Below are 23,147 nucleotides of genomic sequence, written 5' to 3'. Positions count from 1 at the left end.
GGAGGGTTTTTGAGAGAGATGTATGGAGCAGTTAGGGAGAAGATAAAAATTCTCCAGTAATATTGAGCTCCAGAGGCAAACAAATCAAGTAGCAAGAAAGGCAGGAGACCAGGCAGTGGTCTTGGAGAAGACTTGGGAGGGGGCAGTTGTGTGGGGCTAGAGAGCTGGGCCCTTCCTTGCCCTGAGTTTCCCACAACAGTAGGGAGACCTCGGGCTGGCCTTAGCCTCCCAGGACTCAGTCTTCTCATCTGGGGCACTGCTGCTCCCTCTATTATGCTCTTGTAGCATTTGGCTCACGCCTCCTCTAGGATGGTTTTGGGATGCCCACTCCCTGAACTGGAAGCCCCCTTGAGAGCAGGGGCCATTCCTGTTTCATTGTTATATGCCCTAGAGCTAAACGCAGCTTCCAAAGAACCTCATACTGACTCAAAACATTTGTGGTTGTAAAATCATTGGGAGATGCAGCTAGTGGTTTAAAGTGGCACAGCTAAAGGTAAAATTTCTTATTTAGCCAATAAAACCAGGCAAAAGTAGAAGAGAATGGACTGAAGCTGACCTTCTCTCTGCATCTGTGTTACCACATGCATTTTCGCTGACCTAGGTCGCTTTAAATTCATGACCTTTTAGGCGTCAGCTGAAGAAACCACCGCCATCCCCCATGGCTTCCTCAGCCTTCTTTGTTTCTAGTTGGTTAAAGGGGGGACTGCAATAAAAAAATGGGACACTAGGAGCCCACAGAGGTGAAATGAAGTTGTAGAAATGTGGAAAACACATGGATGGGGAAGGAAAGGGTAACTGGTAGTAGCCTTAAGAGGCTGTTGATAATTTGCTTGATGATAATACAGTTTGGTAACTTACAAAATTAAAAAAAAAAATTCAGTGCATTCAAAATTAGCAGCCTGCAATTTGTACATGCCTTCTAATTCCTATTTCACACCTGCTACACATTCCAAAGGAATACAGGTAGAACGATACATAAATACACAACCAGAGTGAGTACACACATATAAAGATAGGTACATGAAATCACACATACGTAGAAACACATACACACACACACACACACACACACACACCCCAGTTTCTCATCCAATGAGAAACTGCTACTTTAAACCAAATTGCCTTTAACAATTCCATAGGGGCCATGAGATGTTCCACTCAGCATGGAGTGTCTGAGACCTGTTCTTGTTGCCATGGTACCTTCCCAGCCCTCTTACTGTAGCCTAATAGGCAAAGTGCAAACCCTCCCTAGCCTCCTTCATTTTAGATGGGTCCCTAGGAAGCTCTGTGTAGTAGTACGCTAGACCAAAGTTTAAAGTGTTTTTGAAAACTGGATGAGGTCTGAGGTCTACTGCTGGGTATAAAGCATGACCCAATCATAAGAGAGAGGCATTACACATTAGGGAGGTAAACTATACACTGCCATTTCCATCACATGGAAGCAGTGATTTTGAGGTACCCCAGTTCATCATGGCTGGGGTTCTGGGATTCCTCAGCTAATTCTGAGACTGAGTCTTACTACTTTATGTTCTCCATATGAATACATGCTCCAACGCATGTGCCACTGGTGGTCATCCATTGGCGGGCACGTGAGGTAGACAGACCTGGACGTCAGCAATATGCCCTGGCCTTACCGATCATTGGCTGAAGGATGTTCTCTAACACCCGCACGAGCTGCTGGTAGATCTGAATGGCCAAGTCACTTAGCACCTGCCGGTACTCAGCCAGGTCAAAATTGGTGAGGCAGTGTTCATTCTGGCGAGATGTGTTGTGTTTCATAAAGCCCTGGAGCCATAATGGAGAGTTAATGATACAGATGAAGTAAAATGTCTCCTGTTTAACTCTCTCATTTGATTGGCAGCCTCATGCTCTTTTTTCCTTTCTCCAAAGAGTTCCCATCCAACCCACACATAAATGCCAGGATAATCCTTCTCAAATTCTGTGTGTTTGCTTCCATCACGTCTCCCCTTCCACTTCTTACTAGCGTTTGAATAATCTAAACTTGGCAACCTAGCATTTAAGCTTTTCCACCAGCAACGTCAATGAAACAAGATGGGGGAACTTAATTTGAAAAAAAAAACTAATGAGTGTTTTCACTTATGAAACATCTGGTTCACTGCCAAACTCTAAATTATCTAAAGTAGTAATCTCTTAACTTCAGTTCATTAAATATAGTCCTATTTATAAATACTACACTGGAAGGACGTAAATAATTTTCTTAAAATTGATCAATTTCTACAGAGACTGGTGAATAAATAAAAAATTTCTCTTTACTATATTTTACTGTATCCATACATGATTCTCAGTCTGAGCTTAGAATGGAATCTTTTGGTGGTATTTGCTAAAATGGGAAGCCAACTGTACAGGCAGGTACTTCTGTCAGGCACTGCTTGACAAAGACAATTGTCTACTTGATGGATTCTGCCCACACTCAAGCATCTGCCTACCTGCAACCTACTTAACAACATGGTCTAGAACTGGGGACTGACAGGACAGTTAATAGGCCCTCTGGGGGATTCTGTTCTGCCAGTCCCATCTGCTCAAGGACCATGTCTTGCTCATATTGCATTTCCCATCATCTGCCAGGACAGTCCTCTGCCCCTAGCCTGTGGGTGCTCAGAAAGGACTACTGCTCAGCTTCTCTGCCTGCCCTCCCGGCAAAGGATGGGGAGGTACGAAGGGCAGTGGTTATGGGCACAGGCTCTTGGAGGTGGGCAGACCTGGAATCCTAGCTCAGCTCCTTATGACTGACAGCATTTGGGCAAAGTCACGAACTTCTTTGAGCTTTAGTTTCCTCATCTGTAAAACTGGGTTATAATTCCTACCTCACTGAGATGTTAAACAAGAATTAAACAACATAATGTACAGTAAATGCTGTCTGATACATACTAAGCAGCCCTTAATAAATGATAATTATTAATATATTACATAGTTTTGAAATATGAAGTCTATCAACCAACTGATGACCACATCACTATAAGCAAAAGCAAAAATATTTGTGGACAAATCTAAAGAGACATGTTTTACCTTGATCACCTTTAATGTATTACACAAGCCAAAATTGATTAATTTCTTTAAATAGCTCAATATTCCTATATCAGTCCTTAAAAAGCCTATTTTCACATCTTAACAAAAAGTTTCAGTGCAATAACCATTCAATGACCAATGCTCATTTTATTTCTGCTGTGCTTTCTCATAATACAAACTCTCAGAGGGAAGAAACTATGTCACTTCCCAAGTCAGTTTTGTAAATAATGAACATCAAACAAAGCTATTAACTTCCAAGCCACCTCTGAATTCAGGTTTCTAAATTAACAAATGGCTAAATAGTTTGTGCTTTAAATTTTTTTCCTTAAAAAGGTCAGAGAAAGTATAGCATGCTGGTTTTGTGATCAAGGCTTTCTCACCTCTTCTCCACTGTACTGCTTCAAACAGTGCAAAAATCGGCATGTGTTAGAAAGCCAGAAGGAGACAGTTTCAAAATCATCACCTCTTTTCTGAAAGAGAGAATAAGCCTAAATTAGCTTTTTCCTTAGGGAAATAATAACCTGAAAAAACCAAACAGATACCAGAAGGCCCATTTCCTTCACTTACCATTAACAACAGTTATAAAAATAAATCACATTGCAGTTGTAAAGCCTCATATCGTTGCTAGAGAATTTCAACCACTGAGTTCACTGGTTGTTTGTTACTTTGCTTGGCATCCATTTTCTGGCCATTAGAAAATGATGCCTGGTCATGCAATTGATATTCTCTTAGCAGTCCCTTTAAGCAGAAAACAATTCACCAAGCCACAGCTTACCCAAACTCACTTCCCTGAGGGTTACTGAAGGGAATCAGAAAGGACTAAAGGCACAAAAGGGAATTATAAATATTGTGAAGCACTGAAACCCAGATTAGGTTAAAAATCTTGTCAATGATAAGATACAATTTCTGGGGAGCTTATCAGAAATGGAATGGAGGAAGCCCTGTGCAGAGCAGTGGAGAGTTTGGCTCTTCATCAGGTCTGGGCCACATGTCAAAGCACCTCTGCGAAATCAAACCAGGGACACACGACAAATACACTTCAATTCAAAAAGGGGTGTGAAACAAATGCACATCCACTTGAAATGGTATCAAAAGGGTGCTGTGTTCAAGTATCTACTCCTTTTTAATCTTTAAACAATTTGGTACAATAATTAGTCAAATTAGATAAATTTGGAAGAATTTATCCAAATTTTCTCATCTTGCAAGTAAGATGAGAGGGAGAAAACTTTACGATTTGGCTTTGTTGTCTTTGTAGGAGTTGACTTAAGAAGTAGTAAAACTCGTAGTCTATCTAGATGTAATAGAGCATCAATACACCAAAAATTAAATGAGTTACATTCAGAAGACATTCATCAATTTTTGAATGTTAAATGTTCAGAAACTCCACACTTTAGTAAGCACTGTAGAAAGTAACCACATAGACTATCTGGGCAGGAGGGACTGCGAACCGGCATTAAAAGTTATGATCAGGGGCTGGGGGAGGGTGTGTTTAATGGGTCCAGAGTTTCAGATGGGGAAGATGAAAAAGTTCTGGAGATGACGGTGGTGATGGTTATACAACAGTATGAATGTACTTAATGCCACAGAACTGAAAAATGGTTAAAACTAAGAATAATGTTCGCTGTTTTTCTAGATTGTCAAGAGGATGATCACACAAGTGACTCAGTGATTACTGAGTTATGCAGGGCTTTCTGTTCTATTATGTAACTTTGCTGCCTTTTCCAAGTCTTTCCTCTCTGATTAGTATCTGTGTGTTGCTCCTCACATGGAACCAGGCATTTCAGGTAACAAGGAAAATTATGGGATGAGCTGGAGAATAATGGGAAGAAAAGTCAGAAGAGAATTTTAAATGTTTTATCAGACATATTTTTATATGAATGGGCTAGGTATTACTAAACTTACTTAATACCTATTTTAACTATAGCATCATATTCCCTGTATATATGGACTTCACTAGGTATTTTTAATTTAGTTCTAAGACCTCAAAGCAGAAAATTTCTATGACGAAACTGAATTTGCTTCACAATCAAATGCAAGTATATTGAATTAATTTTGATTACTGTTCAACCTGAGCCCTGTTTTGAAAGAAGGCACATAGACACTTTACAGAATGAATGTTTCCTACAGTGGAAGGTATCGATTAAGATTAGCAAGTGGTCATAACTGGAAACTTAGCTCGAGTCTAAGGAAGAAAAAATACCTCTGTACAGACTCTGTCATCATTAATATTCATTATGAGAATTTTGTTGAACATGAACTAACCTTTAATACTTTTTTGATGCTGTTTATTGTTGATGTTAGCAACGACCTTACTTTCTGATCATCATTCAGGTAGTCAGCGTGTCGAACACACATAAACAGGATATATGCTGGTAACCCTGGAATCAAATTGACTGCTACACCACGTGGCTTCAGTTCTAAAAAAGAAAAGAGGAAAAATAATCTTATATAACTTTGAAAGTCTTCACGAGGAATGCTTTTTGAGATAACAAAAGCACAGTTCTCATGTAAGAGTTCAATCATTCAGGGTAAATAGGTCATGTTTTTAAAAAAGCATATTTTAAAGGCTCACTAAGTGGAGAAATTCTTGAGGGTAGGAACATGTGAATCTTAGCTGCTTATACAACAACTCCCAAATGTCTATCTCCTGCCCTGACTTTTCCTTTGAATTCTAGGCTCATGTGTCAAGTGGCTTTTGACATCTCTGCTCAGGCGTGTCAAACTAAGCCCCTCCCAAACTAAACTCTTCATTCCCTATGGAACCTGCTCTTCCAGGAGTTAGGTGGGTCCTAGCAAGTGTCCCTGCAGTGTGACTGACATCCACGATGCGGTCAGGATGCTGCTACAGCACTATATGCACAGCAGTCAAGGATGACTAAAGAAACCAGTGTGAACATTTAGTAAATGAGTGACTAGCCTTTCCCACCACCGACACATGTACCAGAAAGACCTTTTATCTCACGCAGGAAATACTTGCCCAGAATCAAGTTCTTAACAAGTTTTTGCTCATCCTCCTTCTTGTATTCCAGCATTCCTTGGAAATCCTTTTCTTTTCTGGGAATGTTGACTGGACGGATGGGCTCATCAATGATCTGTCCTGGGGATATGTTCTCCATTTGGCCCACTTCATCAGAAACAAAAAGAAGAAAAATGTCTTCCAGGTAGAAAAGATGAGAGGTTTCCATGTTCCTATAATTTTAAGTAAACTCTATAACAGCAGAAGCTTGCCATATTTACCACTTAATTGTCCCTTCTTTCAATATTTTTTCTGGTAAAACTGGGTGGATAGATGATAAAATTATATGGTAATGTCACTCTAACTAACAACCACTAGTGCTTGGCTACTATCAACACCGAAGAATCTTACTAGATTCAAAAGCATTTTTTTTTGTAATAAGGTTTACTTTCTAATAAGATTAAATGTCTCCAAAGTAAGTGGTTTAACTTCTTAGTTAACTAATCAGTATCAATCATAAATGTCTAAATATATTTCGACTTTAATTTACAGAAGGAAAAAACAATATTCTACAAAGAGGCAGCCAGACTATAAAAGATTCCCCTTTACCTTTAGCTCTATGAATCTGGTCATTAAAGAAAAAGAACATTTACTTTAAATGTATCATTGCAATCAGTTCAAACCACATCAAGATAGCTGGTAGAACCGTGTTTCTTCACACTAGTTGATGTGAAATGTATTATTTCTCACAAAGGCTTCATAAGGAAAAGGCTTAATGTTCTCCTGTCACCCCTCACTCCCAAAGAAATCATGAGCAGATAAAACAACCTGTATTTAATACGATTTCCTAAATATTATTCAGTTTTTTGTTTGTTTGTTTTTAGTAAAGTGCTAAAAGTCCCACCACAAAGCTGCAACCATTAAAGTACAAGCGCTGGTTAACAACCCTTTCAGATGTTAAAAATGATCACCACTGTTGATGGCAGCTGCGAGAGAAGAACTGAGGGTTAAAAAAAAGTCTCCAATCTCATCTCAAAATTGAGAATTGAATGGGAAATGCACGGGAAGGTAAGGGAAAACATAAGTTATGATGGTGTTTGTGGAGCTCTATGCTAGTAAGATTTTTAATTCTCTTATCTACAGGAAGGGGGGCAGCTAAGAAACCTATTTAGTGTTATACAGCAGAAACCAACACAACATCGTAAAGCAATTATACTCCAACAAAGATGTTAAAAAAAAAAAAGAAATCTATTTAGGTGTAGTTTAAGTTTGAGTTCAGAGACTGCTGGCAAACAAACAACATGCAGATCAGATGCATTAGAAAGTTTAATCTTGCTGACTCCACAAGGTATCAGGCATGCTTCTCCTGTCACTCTGGGCAACTTCCGGTGTTAGTTCTGAGAAGCCAGTTCCACAGCATGAGGTTATCACAGAGAACACCAATACCTGCCAGCGCTCTTGCTCACGTGGCAGAGAGCCTGGTGACACCTCGTCCACCTCATGCCGCAGCATCGCACACCGGGACTACCAGCGCTGAAAATCACCACCATCCATCAACATTATGATATCTAAAGAGCGATCATACTGTGATTGGACAAATCAGGGCTGTGGCCACCTCCCATAACCTAGCGTTTCGTATGCATGATGCAGTCCGGAACCGCAGGACTAACTTAATGCCTTGTATGCCTCTCTACAAGAGATAGGAGATTCAAACTATTTAGTTTTACATAAGTTATTTCTGGAGTCACTTTAAACACAACAGCATGAGGATCTCAGGATCAGTACACAGTGACCTTCACAGCTCATGTATATATTCTGCATGTAAAACAAAATAATAAGATCCCTGCCATCTATGTTACTGGTTTGCTTTAAGCCACAGAAACAATTCAATGAGGGGAAACTGGGAGAAAACAGATTCAACATATTAAGTTTATCAACAAATGCACATATTTGGACTCTGTATAACTCAAAAAGAATGTTTTAAACCTACTGATTTTATCATATCTAAGGTGCCACTGATTATGACATATAGTATTATTTTATATAACACTAAAGAAGGAAAAATATTGCCAGTTAAACTAAAACCCATCAACTGCTGTAAGATACATCCTAATTTCAGAGATGTTAAAATATGAAAAATTGTGCACCACAGAATTTATGAAATATGGTGAATATTTTAACTAAGAGATATTATGTTTTAAAAGAAAGCTTCACTTTCCTTTTGCAAAATCTCTAACGAAGATATTTTTGGTTCTGTACAAAAATGTCAGAGATAAAATTTGCCACACTTTCATTAAAATTTTACTCTGTCTTTGAATTCTTCCCAGAGATTACAGTCTTCACAAAAACTCACAGGTAAAATTTAGATGTCAGCTCAACATAACCTTGATTTATTTAACAAATCATATAATTAAAATAATCATATAATTAAAATGTCAACCCTTACGTAGTATCAGGAAAAAATAAAGCCTGAAAGAGAGAAGCCAGAATACCACCCAGTTTTTAAGAGACTCAGGGGACCTTGGGGGTCATTTAGTTGAATGCTCCATCTAATACAGCAATCTTCTAGGAAGATCTGAAGCAACATCTATTTCCATTTTCAAGTATAATAGATTCTTTATGCTTGAGAGAAAAACATTCCTGAACCTTTTTGTCCTAGAAATAGAAAGGAAATTGGAAGACTTTTTTTTTCCCCCCTCACTTTGGTTCAGGGAAGATCTTGATCTCAGGTTTAATTGAGACAGTCAAATGAATTATTATAAGTAGAGAGGGTCTGTTGGAAAATACGACACAAAGAAGTCAGTGCTCTTCAGAAGGCTTGGGTTCTAGTCCCATTTTGGCCACTAAGTGGCTGAGACTTTGGAAGTGTCTTATGGTTTCTGGGCCTCAGCTCTGTTCTCCTCTGAAATAATTAACTGATTTCTAGAATTCTTTTAGGTCTAAATTCTCCGACTCTATGAAAATTGAGATGGAACACCCACTCCTGGATTAAAATACAGCACAAAGCATATCAAATTTTGAAACACTCTCCATTTAGCCATATAATTTCTGCTAAAAATTATGTATGTTGGCATTAAAAAAGTCCTCACTGTCTTCTAAAAATGTCTCCTTAATTAAGTGTAGCCCATAGGAGGAGGTAAGAGTCTTGCTATTTTAAACCAGAAGCATTTAAGTATATTATATTTAGAAAAATATAAGAAAACTTTTAGATATTAGAAGGTGCTTTGCTGTACAAGGTTATCAGTATTTTCTGTACACTGTGGGGATAAGGGGACAGGAGAGAAAGGTGTTGGAAAAGCGTGTTGTCTTTCTTCTCTGCCTTGGGGAGGAGAGGTACACTGCACTCAGCAAACGCTCAAGTCACATAAATCTACTTCATCTTATTCTGTAGATACGTATTATTTAACTCAACTTTTCTTAAGAATATCATAATGACTTTTTTGTTTAATCTATGAATTACCTTCTCAAATGTACTTATAGATTTAAGAATATAGCTGGCAGGATAGTTTAACTGATGAGGTTGAATTCTGATTGATAATGGCTTAAAATTGCCCTAAGCTTTCTCTTTAAGTAAAATATACATATCAAAGAAAGCTAAGTAAAAATGTAAAATAATAAATGGCTTTTCTATTTATCAAAAGTTACTAACATATGGTAAAGAAACAATTAGGAGCTTAAAAAATAATCTTACAAGTTAATACCCTTAAAATCAGTTTTGTTCAAGCGGATACTCTGCTGTCTAATTATCATCTCATGATATAATTAATGCAGAGTTAAGTACAGAAAAGTTCTCTGAATAAAGATTTTTAAAGTTCCGCCAACAGACATTATAGTCTGGGTCTGTGATTCGGAGGTTCAAAATTTTAATATAATATATGAATCACATAATGCTAAAGGATTATATAATAAAATATGACTGCAAAGTAATCTATCTGATTTCTAAACAAATATTTCAGTATTTGTACATCCCAGGGAATATTATCCCCTTGAAAGTAAATATCCATGTTGCTGTTCTAAATATTTCTTACACTTACCTACACATTCAACAAACATTAATGGAATGATTATGACAGGTCAGACAATATACTAGGTGCTGTGAAAACAAGAGGAAATAAGAGGTGGTCACCATGCTCAGGAAGTTCATAGTCCATTGAGGAAGCCAGTAATTCAAACAGAAAAACTGCTAAAAATATGACAGTGAAAACCACAAAAGATGGGAGGCAAATTGCGGTACACAGAGGGTAGAGCCGTAGGGTCTATCTGTGTGATCAGGAAAGGCTGCTCTTGAGCATGTGACATATAACTCTGGTCTCAAAGGATAAGCAGGACTTGACTAAGAGAAGCAAGAAGATCAAACAGATGGAACAGTTACGACAGGCCTGGCACACTGGAGGAATGAGAGCCACACAGTTAATCATGGTAGATTCTTTTGAACATTCCCAGTGATGGGGAATCTTCACCCTTTGAGCAGAGCAAAAGATATTCAGAGTGACAATGACAGAATAGATGGGCAGGCTGCACAGTATCATTTTTGGTCAAAATGGTAATAGCCTGCATAGGTCTGAAGGCAATTCCAAAGAGGGTCTCAAAATCTCTTGAACAATGAGATCATTGGGGAATAAGCTGAGAATGTGGCTTTAGCCCTGTTCACTGCTATATCCCCGGCACCTACTTACTGAAGGAACAAACACTAACCCACAAGACAAGAATCATTTGTATATAATAATAACCGATATTTGATCACTTCTCAAGGTGTTTTCCCATCATCATATATAAATCATGAGATGTTTTCTAAAATCTTATTTCTTATAATCATAATTCATTTTTTTCTTATTTACTTCTCTTTTTGTTTTCCATTAGATGTAAGTTCTTTGAGGACACAAACTGTCTTACTCATCTTAGTATCCCTAATACTAAGAATAACAGTAATAAAAATAAGTTGTATATAGGATTTACTGCGTGTCAGGAAATATACCAAATGCATTCCACATATTAATTAATTTAACCCTTACAAACTGTGTCAGGTAGACACCATTATCATTCCCATTTAACAGGTGGGAACACTGAGGCATAGAGAGGTTCAGTAACTTGCCCAATATCAGACGACTAATAGTGGAAGAGCCAGTATTTAAACCCGAGAAGCTTAGCTACAGAATCCATGCTCTTAACCACCATGCAATACTGCCTAGCATAGTGCCTGGTCTATAGAAGACGGTCATTAGATGTTTGTTGAATGAATTCTCTCTTTGTGAATTATTACTACCATGAAAAGAACATTTTCCCTAGTAATGAAATGAAATGAAATGAAAATTTCCACTCCACGGAGGCCAGGTTTGCTGAACATCATTTTTGTTATTGTCCCTAATATTCACACACAAACCTTTTTAGCCACTAGTATTGCATGTAAAACCAAGGTTCAGCAACTGTCATAGAAACATGTTTAAATACCTTCTAGTTCACCAATTTTTTTGGCAAATACTTTCAGTTGTTTTTTCAGTTTCCGGACAGTCTTATCTTGTTTTTCCAGTTGTTCCATCAAATCCTAAAGATCAAAATGAGAAATATAAAAGAAAGATCAAAATAAACCTTCTAAAATGCACAGAAGGAGAGCAGACACAAAATTACAGAAATAGCACTGGTTAGTTTTACATAAAAGCTCCATGAAAGCTCATTGGTGGAGCCCCACCTGGCTAAAACTGGCAGGCAATGGGAAATGCAGCTATAATAAAAGCCAAATGTTAAAATATACAATGCAGTAAAGTCCTTTACAGCGTGATGGACAGCAGGCTCACTGAGGAGTCTTTTCCAGTAGACTCCACAACAATTAAATACTCGTAAAATATACTGCTATTCCAGTAGAAAGGTTTTCTTTTAAAGGGGGAACAGGCAAAGTAAATTCTGATGAATGCACACAGTTTTGTGGGAAGTTTTAAGGATGGTTGAGCTTAGGGGCTTTTGATTAACACCTATGTGTGTGAAGCACTGTCTCTATGAGTCTCACCCTTTGGAGAGGCTAAAACTAGTCCTGTAACTTAAGAAAAGTTAAGAAGTTTTGGGAATTAAAAGGTAAGTTAAAAAATAACGACAGTGGGGTGGGATAGGGAGGGTGGGAGGGAGACGCAAGAGGGAGGAGATATGGGGATGTATGTATATGTATAGTTGATTCACTTTGTTATAAAGCACAAACTAACACACCACTGTGAAGCAATTATACTCCAATAAAGATGTTTAAAAAAAAAAATAACGACAGAAAACAGGATAGAGTGGTCTGCAGACCAAGTGGCAGGTTGGATAACATGCCCATAAAAATCTCCCAGGTGATATAAGTTTGCTTATAGAGAAAAAAGGGGATAATTCCACATGGTTTATGCAAAAAGAGAAAACAAAAGCAGTTCGTTCAAGGGCAGGGGGTTAAAAAAACTGTGATAATTGGCTCTCTAATCAAGAATTCTTTCAAATGACCGGCATAATTAGAAGATCGATAATTAAGAAGAAAAGTGGACAACAGCAGACTAGGAGCTTGGAAGGGAAATAAATCAGTGATTTAATAAGTCTGTGGTTGTTATTCAGGTTATGGATTTAAAAAGCTTTTATAAATACAAATATTCATTCATTTTCCAGTTTAGTTTAGACAGGGCTGATTTAGATACTAGACCAGTGATTCAAAAGGAACAGTTGCTAACATTTCAAAGCGTTCAGTTGTGTTTCTTGGATTTTACTTTATCTTTCAAATCACATTTTGCTTCCATCACACTGTAAGCCTAGTGTTAATAACAAACTGAAGGTGACAATGGACGCAGGACATTGATAGAGGCGACATCACTGGCTAAAAGACAGCTGTGGGGAGAAACAGGTTTTGTGACAGTTTTTGAAGAGACTTCCTGGGGCGGGGCAGGCAGCGGTGTGCTCTTCAGTTACAGAGGGCTAGAATTAGCAGGGAAGACAACAGAGAAGCACTATGAGTTTACATACAATCATCCGTTTGTAAAGTGAAATCCGATATGATTGATACTTCTTAGGATCATCTGCATATAATTCCTCAAAATACTGAAAAAACAGGCACAATGGACATTTGTTTTTCTCTGTGAGGGGAATGCTACCTCTCAGCAAAATCAATTTTAAAATATCTTAAAACACAAATTAAAAAAAAAACAACACACAAATAATGAAACTACGTATACTCAAAAGGCTCTGATTTGTCACCTGCCATTGCCCTCTTATTTTTCTAGTACAGATGATTCTGATTATATATACACAAATATATTTTCACATGCTCAGAGGAAACAGGCTATGTTAGCAGGTAAACAGAGCTGTGGTCCACATTCCCCAGAGAAGGCTGTTATTTCACTCCTCAGACCTGCTCACAAGTTGCCGCACTTTCCTTGCTGCCAGTAGCAGCGGCAAGAGTGGGGAATTCACTTAAAACAAAAGTGAGAATAATGGCAAAGTTGGAGCTCTTGTTTGAAGCTGGAAAGACTGATGAGAAGCTGTGCGCCTTCCTTCCCTGAGAGGCACCTTGCGGGTGGCCTGTGACGCTTGCCCACTAGAGGAGGGAGAAAAACCAATTCTGTGATTGTGTTGGGGGTAGGTGGGTGGGAAGGATTTGCAGGGTAGAGTTTCTCAGAACACTAAGCCTAGGCCCACTGCTGCTTTAATATTCTGCCCAAGTGTTTCCTAAAGAAACGCACAATTAAGATTGAGACACTATAATGATTGTGAAAAAGTGCATCATCCCCTAACTGTAAGTTTGAATCCTTTCTCCTGAATTAGTAGTCAGCGAGGCAGAAGCAGCTGACCTACGAAGGGTTTTCCTAAAATTCAAACTCGTTAACTAGATTCTACCAGCTGAGAATTTGGGGGCTCAGTTCATGTTTGTATTAGCTATAAAAAATTGAGAAGAAAAGTAATACTGTGCATAAGGTTGAAAGGGAAATGCTTAACCAGCTTAGTGAAAAAACTCTGAGAATCTACCAGCCAGAATCATCTTTATTTCATGGTTTCACCTTGTATTTTAAGATAATCATTTAAAAGCACAGAATTTATATGCTCATCAATTATTATTATATTATTTAGTACCTTTATCAATTCTTAGGCATTAAAGCATTGTTAGTTTAATTTAAGCAACAATATACTTGTGAGTAATAAAATGACATCTCAGAACTATTCCATGATTCAGAAGACCTTCCCCCATAAATTAGTGATATTTCAGGCCCTTTGGAAAGAGTCCAAACTCTGCCCTCACCCACCTTTCCCATTCCTACAATGTAGCCTCACCAGCAAGCTGTCCTCAGAGGGAAGGATAGACTGGGAAAAGAATACCTTTGAGCTTTTTTTTTTTTTAGATTAATTAATTAATTAATTTGGCTGTGTTGGGTCTTCATTGCTGTGCGCGGGCTTTCTCTAGTTGCGGTGATGGGGGGCTACTCTTCACTGCGGTGTGCTGGCTTCTCATTGTGTGGCTTCTCTTGTTGCGAAGCACGGGCTCTAGGTGTGCAGGCTTCAGTACCTGTGGCACGCGGGCTCAGTAGTTGTGGCTCTTGGGCTCTAGAGTGCAGGCTCAGTAGTTGTGGTGCATGGGCTTAGTTGCTCCGTGGCATGTGGGATTTTCCCGGACCAGGGCTCGAGCCCGTGTCCCCTGCATTGGCAGGTGGATTCTTAACCACTGCACCATCAGGGAAGTCCCATACCTTGGAGTTTTGCTTCAAATTAATATAAAAGATGGTTGAATAGATGACACTAGAAAACTATTTGTAATGTAAATGATCACTAATGGAATAATGGAGGGATAATTCAGATTGTTAAATCTTCAGAGAAAATCCAAACTATTTTAGTACAGCTCATTAAAACCCTGAATTAAAGAAATAGAAACAGCGCTTCCCTGGTGGTGCAGTGGTTGGGAATCTGCCTGCCAATGCAGGGGACACAGGTTCGAGCCCTGGTCCGGGAAGATCCCACATGCCACAAAGCAACTAAGCCCATGCGCCACAACTACTAAGCCTGCGCTCTAGAGCCCGTGAACCACAACTACTGAGCCCACGTGCCACAACTACTGAAACCCTCATGCCTAGAGCCCGTGTTCCACAATGGGAGAAGCCACCACCACAATGAGAAGCCCGCGCACCTCAATGAAGACCCAACGCAGACAAAAATAAATAAATAAATAAACAAATTAATTAATTAATTAAAAATAACCCAAAACAGAAACAAATTACCATTAACCCTAAAGAGCTTTTCTCAAAACCAGACTGACACTACAATATAGATTTTATATAGAAATATGGAATTGGGAGTTCCCTGGTCGGGTAACTGAGGAACTGAGATCCCACAAGCCATGTGGTGCAGCCAAAAAAAGTGGAATTATACTTTTTCAATGACTTTTACTTTAACAAATATGTTTATCAAACAACTAGAAATCTGTAATAAAAGTTATTTTGTGACTGAGAAAGAAACATTTTAGAAAATATTTTCTATAAAGGAAAGAAAGACAGAAAGAGAAAAAGAGAAAAAGAACAAACTTGGACTCTGTGCCAGCACTCAGAATCTGGCAAGGGGGAAAAAAATCTCCTCATTCACTGCCCAAGTTCTGTTAAAAAAGAATCACGAATGTATAAACTTGAATCCTGACGTTCCTCCTCCCTGACCTTGGAGCTCCAACCAAGGTCAACCTAAAGCCCCATGTTGGTTCTGCCAACTGCCTTCCCTGACCCTAACTCTCACCCCGCTGTCTGCTAGAGACAGGGGCTGGGATGGCCACAGTGGTGCTTGGGGACCAAAGGTTGTGACAACCACATAAGCTCCTCGATGGCAGAGAAGCTGCAGCTGACGTGGAGGAAGCTGAGTTCCTGAGGATATCAAAGGCCCAGCACACAGTCGGCCGATATCTTCCAGACCCTCCAAGTGAGGGCTGAGGATGCTGAGATGCACCAGAGCCTTCTGTGAGAAACAACCCGAGCACACGCCTTTTTCACTTCTACTAACGTAGTCGCTGTTTTCCTTACTCTGTCCCTGATAGGGAAAGAAGGTAACAAGTGTGGGGCAGTGAGTGTTTCCCAGTCAGGACAGATGTTTTTGCTCAGAAAGCAAGGAAGGCCGCCCTGCAGGGCTGGGCCCTGTGTGCTGAGGCGTGTGGCCCGGCACCCGCCTTACCAGGTTCTCGTTGGTGAGCCGGGTGATCTCGTGCTGCAGGCTGGCCTCGATGCGGGCCTCTGGGGGCAGCTGCAGGTTCTGGGCCAGCAGCTGCTGCTGCCGGTTGTTCTCCTCCTTCAGGCTCTGGATCTCCCCGCGGAGGGCTTCGGCCTCATTCTCATGGCTCCTCTTCTGCGACTGCAGCTGGGATTCCAGGAGCCTGCGGAGAAGCCACACGGGTAGGAAAGGGGGGTGACACCAGAGTCCCTGCCTGAAGGGTGCAAGACTCCGTGCTCGCTTGCAAGGGCAGAAAAGCGGGGACTCTGTAGTGACTGTGTAGCTTCTGACTTGATTAGAGTCTAGGAGCTCAACCAAGGGCCAGAAATGGAAACAAATGTGCTCACGTTTGCGTCTTTCTGAACTGTGGACCCTGCTACAAAGTTCTCAAAGGTCCCTAGAAACAGGAAAATTTTAGCTCTTTTGAAAGGTTCATAGGAAATGATGACTAAAACAATCAATTAAAAGACATAGGTTAAAGAACCTGGCTTACTACATTCACAAACTAGCATTTAAGTTGGCAAAGCTAGTACCTTTGCCACAAAATCACCGCACTATGGAGGACAAGATTACAAATGCCCCGTCTAATTAAATATGCCTTGAAGACTTTCAGCATTACTAATTCCAGGCAGAGGGTGAGACCAGGGTCCCATTTTTACTTTCTACTTTTATCTCTGAAGGGCAGAAAGGCTGGAGTATTGCTCTGAAATACATACAGATTTACCCAAATCCAGACAGATAGTTCTGAAATTTCATATCTATATCTATATCTATATATATATAAAATTTGTCATCTTCTCTTTCCCCATAAACTTCCTTATCAGTAACAGAATCCTAACAAGATATGGTTTTAGAACATCAATATTAGTGGGACCAACAAAGCAGCTACTGCTTCTCTGAGCAAACATACAAGTCAGCTGTGCCGTGAGTAGTCTAGGGCAGGAGGATACTAGAGCAAACTGGCATCCTCCCTTCACCAGGCACCCCCATTTCTACATTCACCCCCTTTTCCAAAGCCAAGACAAAGTTATGGATAGGAATTAGCTAGCATGAAGAAAGAAAAGATGTTCTTTTATTCGAACCCCCTTGGTTATCAAATGCTGGGCAACACTTACTGATGCCATTGCAAGCAAACAGTTAACAGCAGACTAAAAATATTTTACTGATTATAAAATTTCAAAAGGATTTGAACCAATAACACCACAAAGTTAATGACAATGGTTTGTGATTAGAACAAAGCAGAATAAGTAGAAGCCCCTCGAACAAAGAGTCTGCTAAATATTTTTAAAAATTCATCACTAAAATGGCATTTTTAAGAGATTTTAAGACACAAATCTCACTAGAGGAGATGAGTGTCTGTGTTAGAAAGGTGTTGCTATTTCAATTTCATTTGCTTTCCCCTAAACATATTTAACATGTTGAGTTAGGGTTATTATTTTGAACTGTAGCAATGCAGGAAACCCTCTTTGTTTGCGGTTTCACAAATCGGAATTTCACAGTAACCACACAGAACGCCGAATCGTGTACTTAACACTGCTGTTAGGCAGCATGATCATAATATATGAGAATGTAGACACATTGCCCAGGCACATATATTCTTTAAATTGATCATTATTCCAAACAAGAAACCACTAAGTAATAGGTATTAATCTCTCCTGCAGTAGTAGCTTGGGCTCCAGTTAAGAGGTTTGGATTTTCTTCCACTTTTAGTGAGATATTCACAAATTTTAGTGTCTGAAATTTACCCAGGAAGACAATTAATGAATAAGAAATACAGAAGTTAAAGTCGGGAGGCCACTGTTAGTAAGAAAAACAACAAATTAATAACATTCCATTTTGAGGAGACAAATATAACCTGTTGGCTTGTTTTAACCCTTCATAAACCAGCAACAGCTCTCCATCCTCATTCAACTCATGGCCATCCATAGCAGATGATCTTCCATGCAAAAGGAACAATAATGCAAAACACAAAGGGATGGTAATGAGATGATGGTGGTCAAGAGCAGCACGTGATAGTTCAATATTTTATTAAGTCAACAGGACTGTTTTTATTAATTATAGATGACTTTAAGATATTACCACAAAAATCATTTTTGGTTAATTTTTAAAAAAAATGGGTAACACGTAACATCACACGTAAATGTGTAGAAATTAAAACAAAATAATCAACATCTAGAGCTACTTTTCCTACAAAATAATAAATGACTGAAGAGGTGAGAAGGAGGTTCTGTTTTTAACATTTTATTCAGCTAGCAGAGTGATCTTTTTTTTTTTTAAACATCTTTATTGGAGTATAATTGCTTTACAATGGTGTGTTAGTTTCTGCTCTATAACAAAGTGAATCAGCTATACATATACATACATCCCCATATCTCCTCCCTCTTGCGTCTCCCTCCCATCCTCCCTATCCCACCCCTCTAGGTGGTCACAAAGCACCGAGCTGATCTCCCTGTGCCATGCAACTGCTTCCCACTTCAGCTAGCAGAGTGATCTTATATGTCACATATTATGTTAGAGACTAACCAAAACAGTCATATACATATAGAATGAAAATGTCAGCTACTGTCTTCATGTGGCAATTTTCATAATTCATTTCAAAATGAAGTTTTAAGTCTTCTGGGTAGGAATTTGTTTTAGCTAATAAAATCTGATTTTGTATTTTTTAAATTATTTTTAAAAATTCTTATAGGAGTAACTTATAAGCCAGTATAGGTCCAAAGTTCCCAGCTTTTATGACACAACTTTTAAAAGATTTTTTGTGTCAAAAATTAATTTTAAGACCTGGGGAAACTGCTTTTATATTAGAAGTGTGACACATTTTATTAGAAGTATGTAGAATTAACAAAACTGACAGAGTTGGTTATAGTTTTTTTCTACTGAGGGTATAAAAATAATATTTTTGAGTGTTTGTCAAGTGTCAGACACCGTTCTACATCCTTCCACATGTATCATTTCATTTAGTTCTCCCAGTAACCCAATATATATCATTTGCCACACTGCAGAAGAAGACACTGAGGCTTAGACGTAAGATACCTGCAGGGGTTGCACAGTTGGCAAGTGGTGAAGGCCAGGGCTATCTGACTCCAGAGCCCAGGTTCTTACTCCTCCTACTAGACTTCTGTTTTGTTTGTTTGTTTGTTTGTTTATGGCTGCGTTGGGTCTTTGTTGCTGCGTGCGGGCTTTCCCTAGTTGCGGCGAGCAGGGGCTACTCTTCGTTGCGGTGCGCGGGCTTCTCATTGCGGTGGCCTCTCCCATTGCAGAGCACGGGCTCTTGGCGCGTGGGCCGCAGTTGTTGTGGCTCACAGGCTCTAGAGCACAGGCTCAGTAGTTGTGGCGCATGGGCTTAGTTGCTCGGCGGCATGTGGCGTCTTCCCGGACCAGGGCTCGAACCCGTGTTCCCTGCATTGGCAGGCGGATTCTTAACCACTGTGCCACCAGGGAAGCCCCTAGACTTTTGTTGTTGATACGATGTTTACATAAAACAAATTTCAGAGATTGCTCTTCTATTTTCCATCTACCATCTCTCCCTGAAGAGTTGATTTATTTGCATGGTTTCAACTGTATTATTACATGCTGATGACTTCAATATTTACATCTCAGCCTACATATCTCTCCTGTTCCAGATCTATATTTTCAACCACCTAATGAATTTCTCCCCTTGGATGTCTTCCTACCTCCTTAAATATTTGTAAATCTACTGATCATTTCCTGTAGTTCCCCACATCCCAGACCCAGGATCACAAACTGGCATCACTATATCCAACCAAGTATCCATAGCAGACACTGCAGAGTTACCCTTCACGGTCCCCATCCCACACAGCCAACAAACTGCAAGGCTACTCACCCCAACTTCTTATGTATCTTTCAAAGTGTCCCATTTCCTTCAATCCCAACTGTTACCAACTAAGTCAAAGTCACTATAATCAGTCATTCAATTATGGTAATAACCTCTTAACTGGTCTTTATGCTTTCAATCTTGTTCCATTACAATCTATTCTCTAACATAAAAGCCAGGGCTAGCTTTCTAAAATTCCAATCTCATCATATCATTCTCCTACTTAAAATCTTTCAGCAGCTTCCCTGGTGGTGCAGTGGTTACGAATCTGCCTGCCAATGCAGGGGACACGCGTTCGAGCCCTGGTCCGGGAAGATCCCACATGCCGCAGAGCAACTAAGCCCGCGAGCCACAACTACTGAAGCCTGCGCGCCTAGAGCCCGTGCTCTGCAACAAGAGAAGCCACCGCAATGAGAAGCCTGTGCACGGCAACGAAGAGTAGCCCCCGCTCGCCATAACTAGAGAAAAGCCTGCGCGCAGCAACAAAGACCCAACGCAGCCAAAAATAAAAATAAATTAATTAATTTTTTTACAAAAGTGACTTCCTTCCTGTCACTGGAGGGAAGTCCAAATTATCTTGGCTGTCTCCCCAACAGCCTATAAACTCTGTGAAAGGAAGGACTGTATTTATCTTGCTTACTGCTATATTCCCAGTGTGTGGCACAGGGCCTGGTATGAAGCAGGCATGCAATACATATCTGGTGACCGAATAGCTGAGTGGATGGATGAACAATGTAATATAGCTCTTTTTATACTAACACATTCTTAGCTATAAGATATGCTTACAACCTACATACATAAATTAAAATTTAAGTTTAACCAAATACTTTTATAAGCATTCTCCACTCTTGCCCATAAAAGAAGGTAATAAGTACCTTACATTTTGCATGGTAATATTCTTTAGTTTGTGAAGTATTTCTGTATACCAATCCTGATATTACGCATCAGGAGACCTAGATGTACACTGATAAATCTCTGTTATCATCACTGGCTGTGTTCTTTTAAGCATGTAGTCTTTTAAGTTCAGAGTTCAATAGCATGAAGGCTCTTTGGGAAGCAGGAATGGTAGGAAGGCTGAGGAATTCCAGAAATGAGCTGTGATACTCTAAGCTACAGGGAAAACTTTTGGGAAAGTTTGGTCATTTACTGACTGCAAATCTGTACTCTCAGCCCACCCACGGCTCTTAAGACTGAGCTAAATGCCATCTACAACTTCACTCATGAGTAAATGAGATGAAACCAGGGTTAGGATTTTCTCAGAACACCTTAGGAAGAAACGTGACAAAAACTTGGTCTCAAATATCAGGGTCCCATCCTAGAAGTCGTGGTACCCTTCTAGAATTACATGGCCAACACAGATGTGATTCCGCTACTTCATCACTTCTCTTCACACTAAATTTCAATTATTGAAAGCTGCAGCTGTCCCTACAAACTTTCACAATAACCATCCTGAATAACAAATGGAAGTGACTACCCAAGATAGTCCAAGCTATATAGTAAGCAACTGATTTTCTTCTCAAGGCTAAGACCCTAAATATACAGAAATATATTCCCTTAATGTAAAGAACATTTTCCTTTCCATCTCTCGTCAGTAATGCTACCTTATATTATTATAAATGAGATTTTAACTGGGCATATATTGGAAACCTTGGATCCCCTTTGAAGGTCAGCTGATGTCTAACAAAACAATGCATAAACACTTGGACTTACTGTATAAGAGGCTGGCTTGAAGCTTAAAGATCAATATGATTAAACCAAAATGAATAAAAGAAAGATCAACTTACCTGTTTGTTTCTTTCAAACCGATATATGCTTGTGCTATTTCGCCTTTATCTTTCATTTTTTGTACATCTTCTAAAAGTATTGTGGAATCTGTCATTGTATTCTGAAGGGGGAAAAGACACATTTCCACATTAAGTGTTAACTCTAAAGCTTTGGACCTCATACAACATTTTTCTTTCCTCCAGAATAGGGGGTTTATGTGTTCCACAACACTTGTGCCCCGCCAGAGCGTCTGCCCTAGCCCCGGTACAACTACAGAGAGTGGGGCACAGGCAGTTAGGAGGAAGAGGCACCTCCAGTCCCTCTCTTGAGAATCCCTAACACTCGACTGCAAAGGTGGTGCGATTCTAGAGTAAATAAAATCACTGATGGGCCGCGTGTGTTTTACACCATGTGTGTGTACGTGTGTGTGTATATATATACACACACGTACACACACATAGTGTAAATATATATATATTCAGTGTCCTTGCCTGGTTATTATTCTAATGTTGTACATATACTTTAAAAAATATACATATAAACTATATACAGCATTAAAATAATAACAAGGCAAGAACACCAAGTATTCAATGCAATGTACAAAGCTGTTGTTTCTTCTACTTCTGGACCAGTTATAACAAAACAAATGCCCTAATAAACACGAAAAGTTTGACATAAAGCTCATCTTTCCATTAACAACTCAGTACAAAAAAAGTGGTGCTCAGATCATGTGTTTCAGCGAAATTAAATGTTTTTTCCTCACATCTTTAGATATATATAAATGGGAAGGATTTAGCTCCTTGGAAATATCTACCATCTGCTGTTATTCAATTCTTTTTCCCTCTGTTACAGTATAGCATGGTACATAAGCTTTGGAAATAAACACCTGGCAGGTCAGAATTACTAACAATTTTGCATAGAAAGGACTTTCCTGCTAACATTTTTACTTCCTTTTTTGTTTTTCCTTTTTGGTGTAACCTGTCTGACAACCAATGTAATTTCAAAATCTTGCTCTTACTCAGCCACTCTCTCTCTCTCCTAAACCAGGGCAAGAATAGACAATAAGAACAACTGCTCTATAGCCTCTAAAGAATAATACTCTTTAGAACCCAAGAGCCCATTCTATTTGTCTAAAGAGTATATGTCTGATCCTTTAGTCAACGTTTGCTCTAAAGCCAGATCTCACAGTGAAGTGGAGATTATAGAATACACTTCAAATATCATGATCTTAGAGGCCAAGATAACTTTAATGTCAGCTAGAGGCCTACAAATACTCGCTTTTGAATTCCAGTGTTTATAATAAAAAACATCCTTTTTTTAAAAAAAAATCCCACTCTTATCCTAATGCTGTCCTTTTGTGAGTTTATAAATGCACACTTAGAG

The 23,147-nt window shown here is 39.2% G+C and overlaps 1 protein-coding gene across 7 annotated transcripts in view; it reads right to left on the bottom strand.

Moving 5' to 3' along the window:
- Window positions 1-23,147, bottom strand: part of MYO5A (myosin VA) — a 200,720-nt gene that overhangs the window by 15,346 nt on the left and 162,227 nt on the right. For 2 of the 7 annotated variants that reach the window (XM_036842522.1, XM_036842523.1), the window contains 9 exons: window positions 21,785-21,885; window positions 18,021-18,101; window positions 16,130-16,328; window positions 12,956-13,030; window positions 11,432-11,525; window positions 6,005-6,151; window positions 5,290-5,444; window positions 3,408-3,497; window positions 1,635-1,785 (listed from right to left, as the gene is read on the bottom strand). In XM_036842522.1, the coding sequence (XP_036698417.1) occupies window positions 1,635-1,785; window positions 3,408-3,497; window positions 5,290-5,444; window positions 6,005-6,151; window positions 11,432-11,525; window positions 12,956-13,030; window positions 16,130-16,328; window positions 18,021-18,101; window positions 21,785-21,885 (1,093 nt within the window). The remainder of the gene's footprint in view (window positions 1-1,634; window positions 1,786-3,407; window positions 3,498-5,289; window positions 5,445-6,004; window positions 6,152-11,431; window positions 11,526-12,955; window positions 13,031-16,129; window positions 16,329-18,020; window positions 18,102-21,784; window positions 21,886-23,147) is intronic. The other 5 variants (XM_036842527.1, XM_036842525.1, XM_036842524.1 and 2 more) reach the window with 3 other exon arrangements.

Source organism: Balaenoptera musculus, chromosome 2 (genome assembly GCF_009873245.2).
Source record: "Balaenoptera musculus isolate JJ_BM4_2016_0621 chromosome 2, mBalMus1.pri.v3, whole genome shotgun sequence".
Lineage (NCBI taxonomy): Eukaryota > Metazoa > Chordata > Mammalia > Artiodactyla > Balaenopteridae > Balaenoptera > Balaenoptera musculus.
Note: the sequence above shows the minus strand (reverse complement) of the source record. Positions and strands in the feature narration are given on the sequence as shown.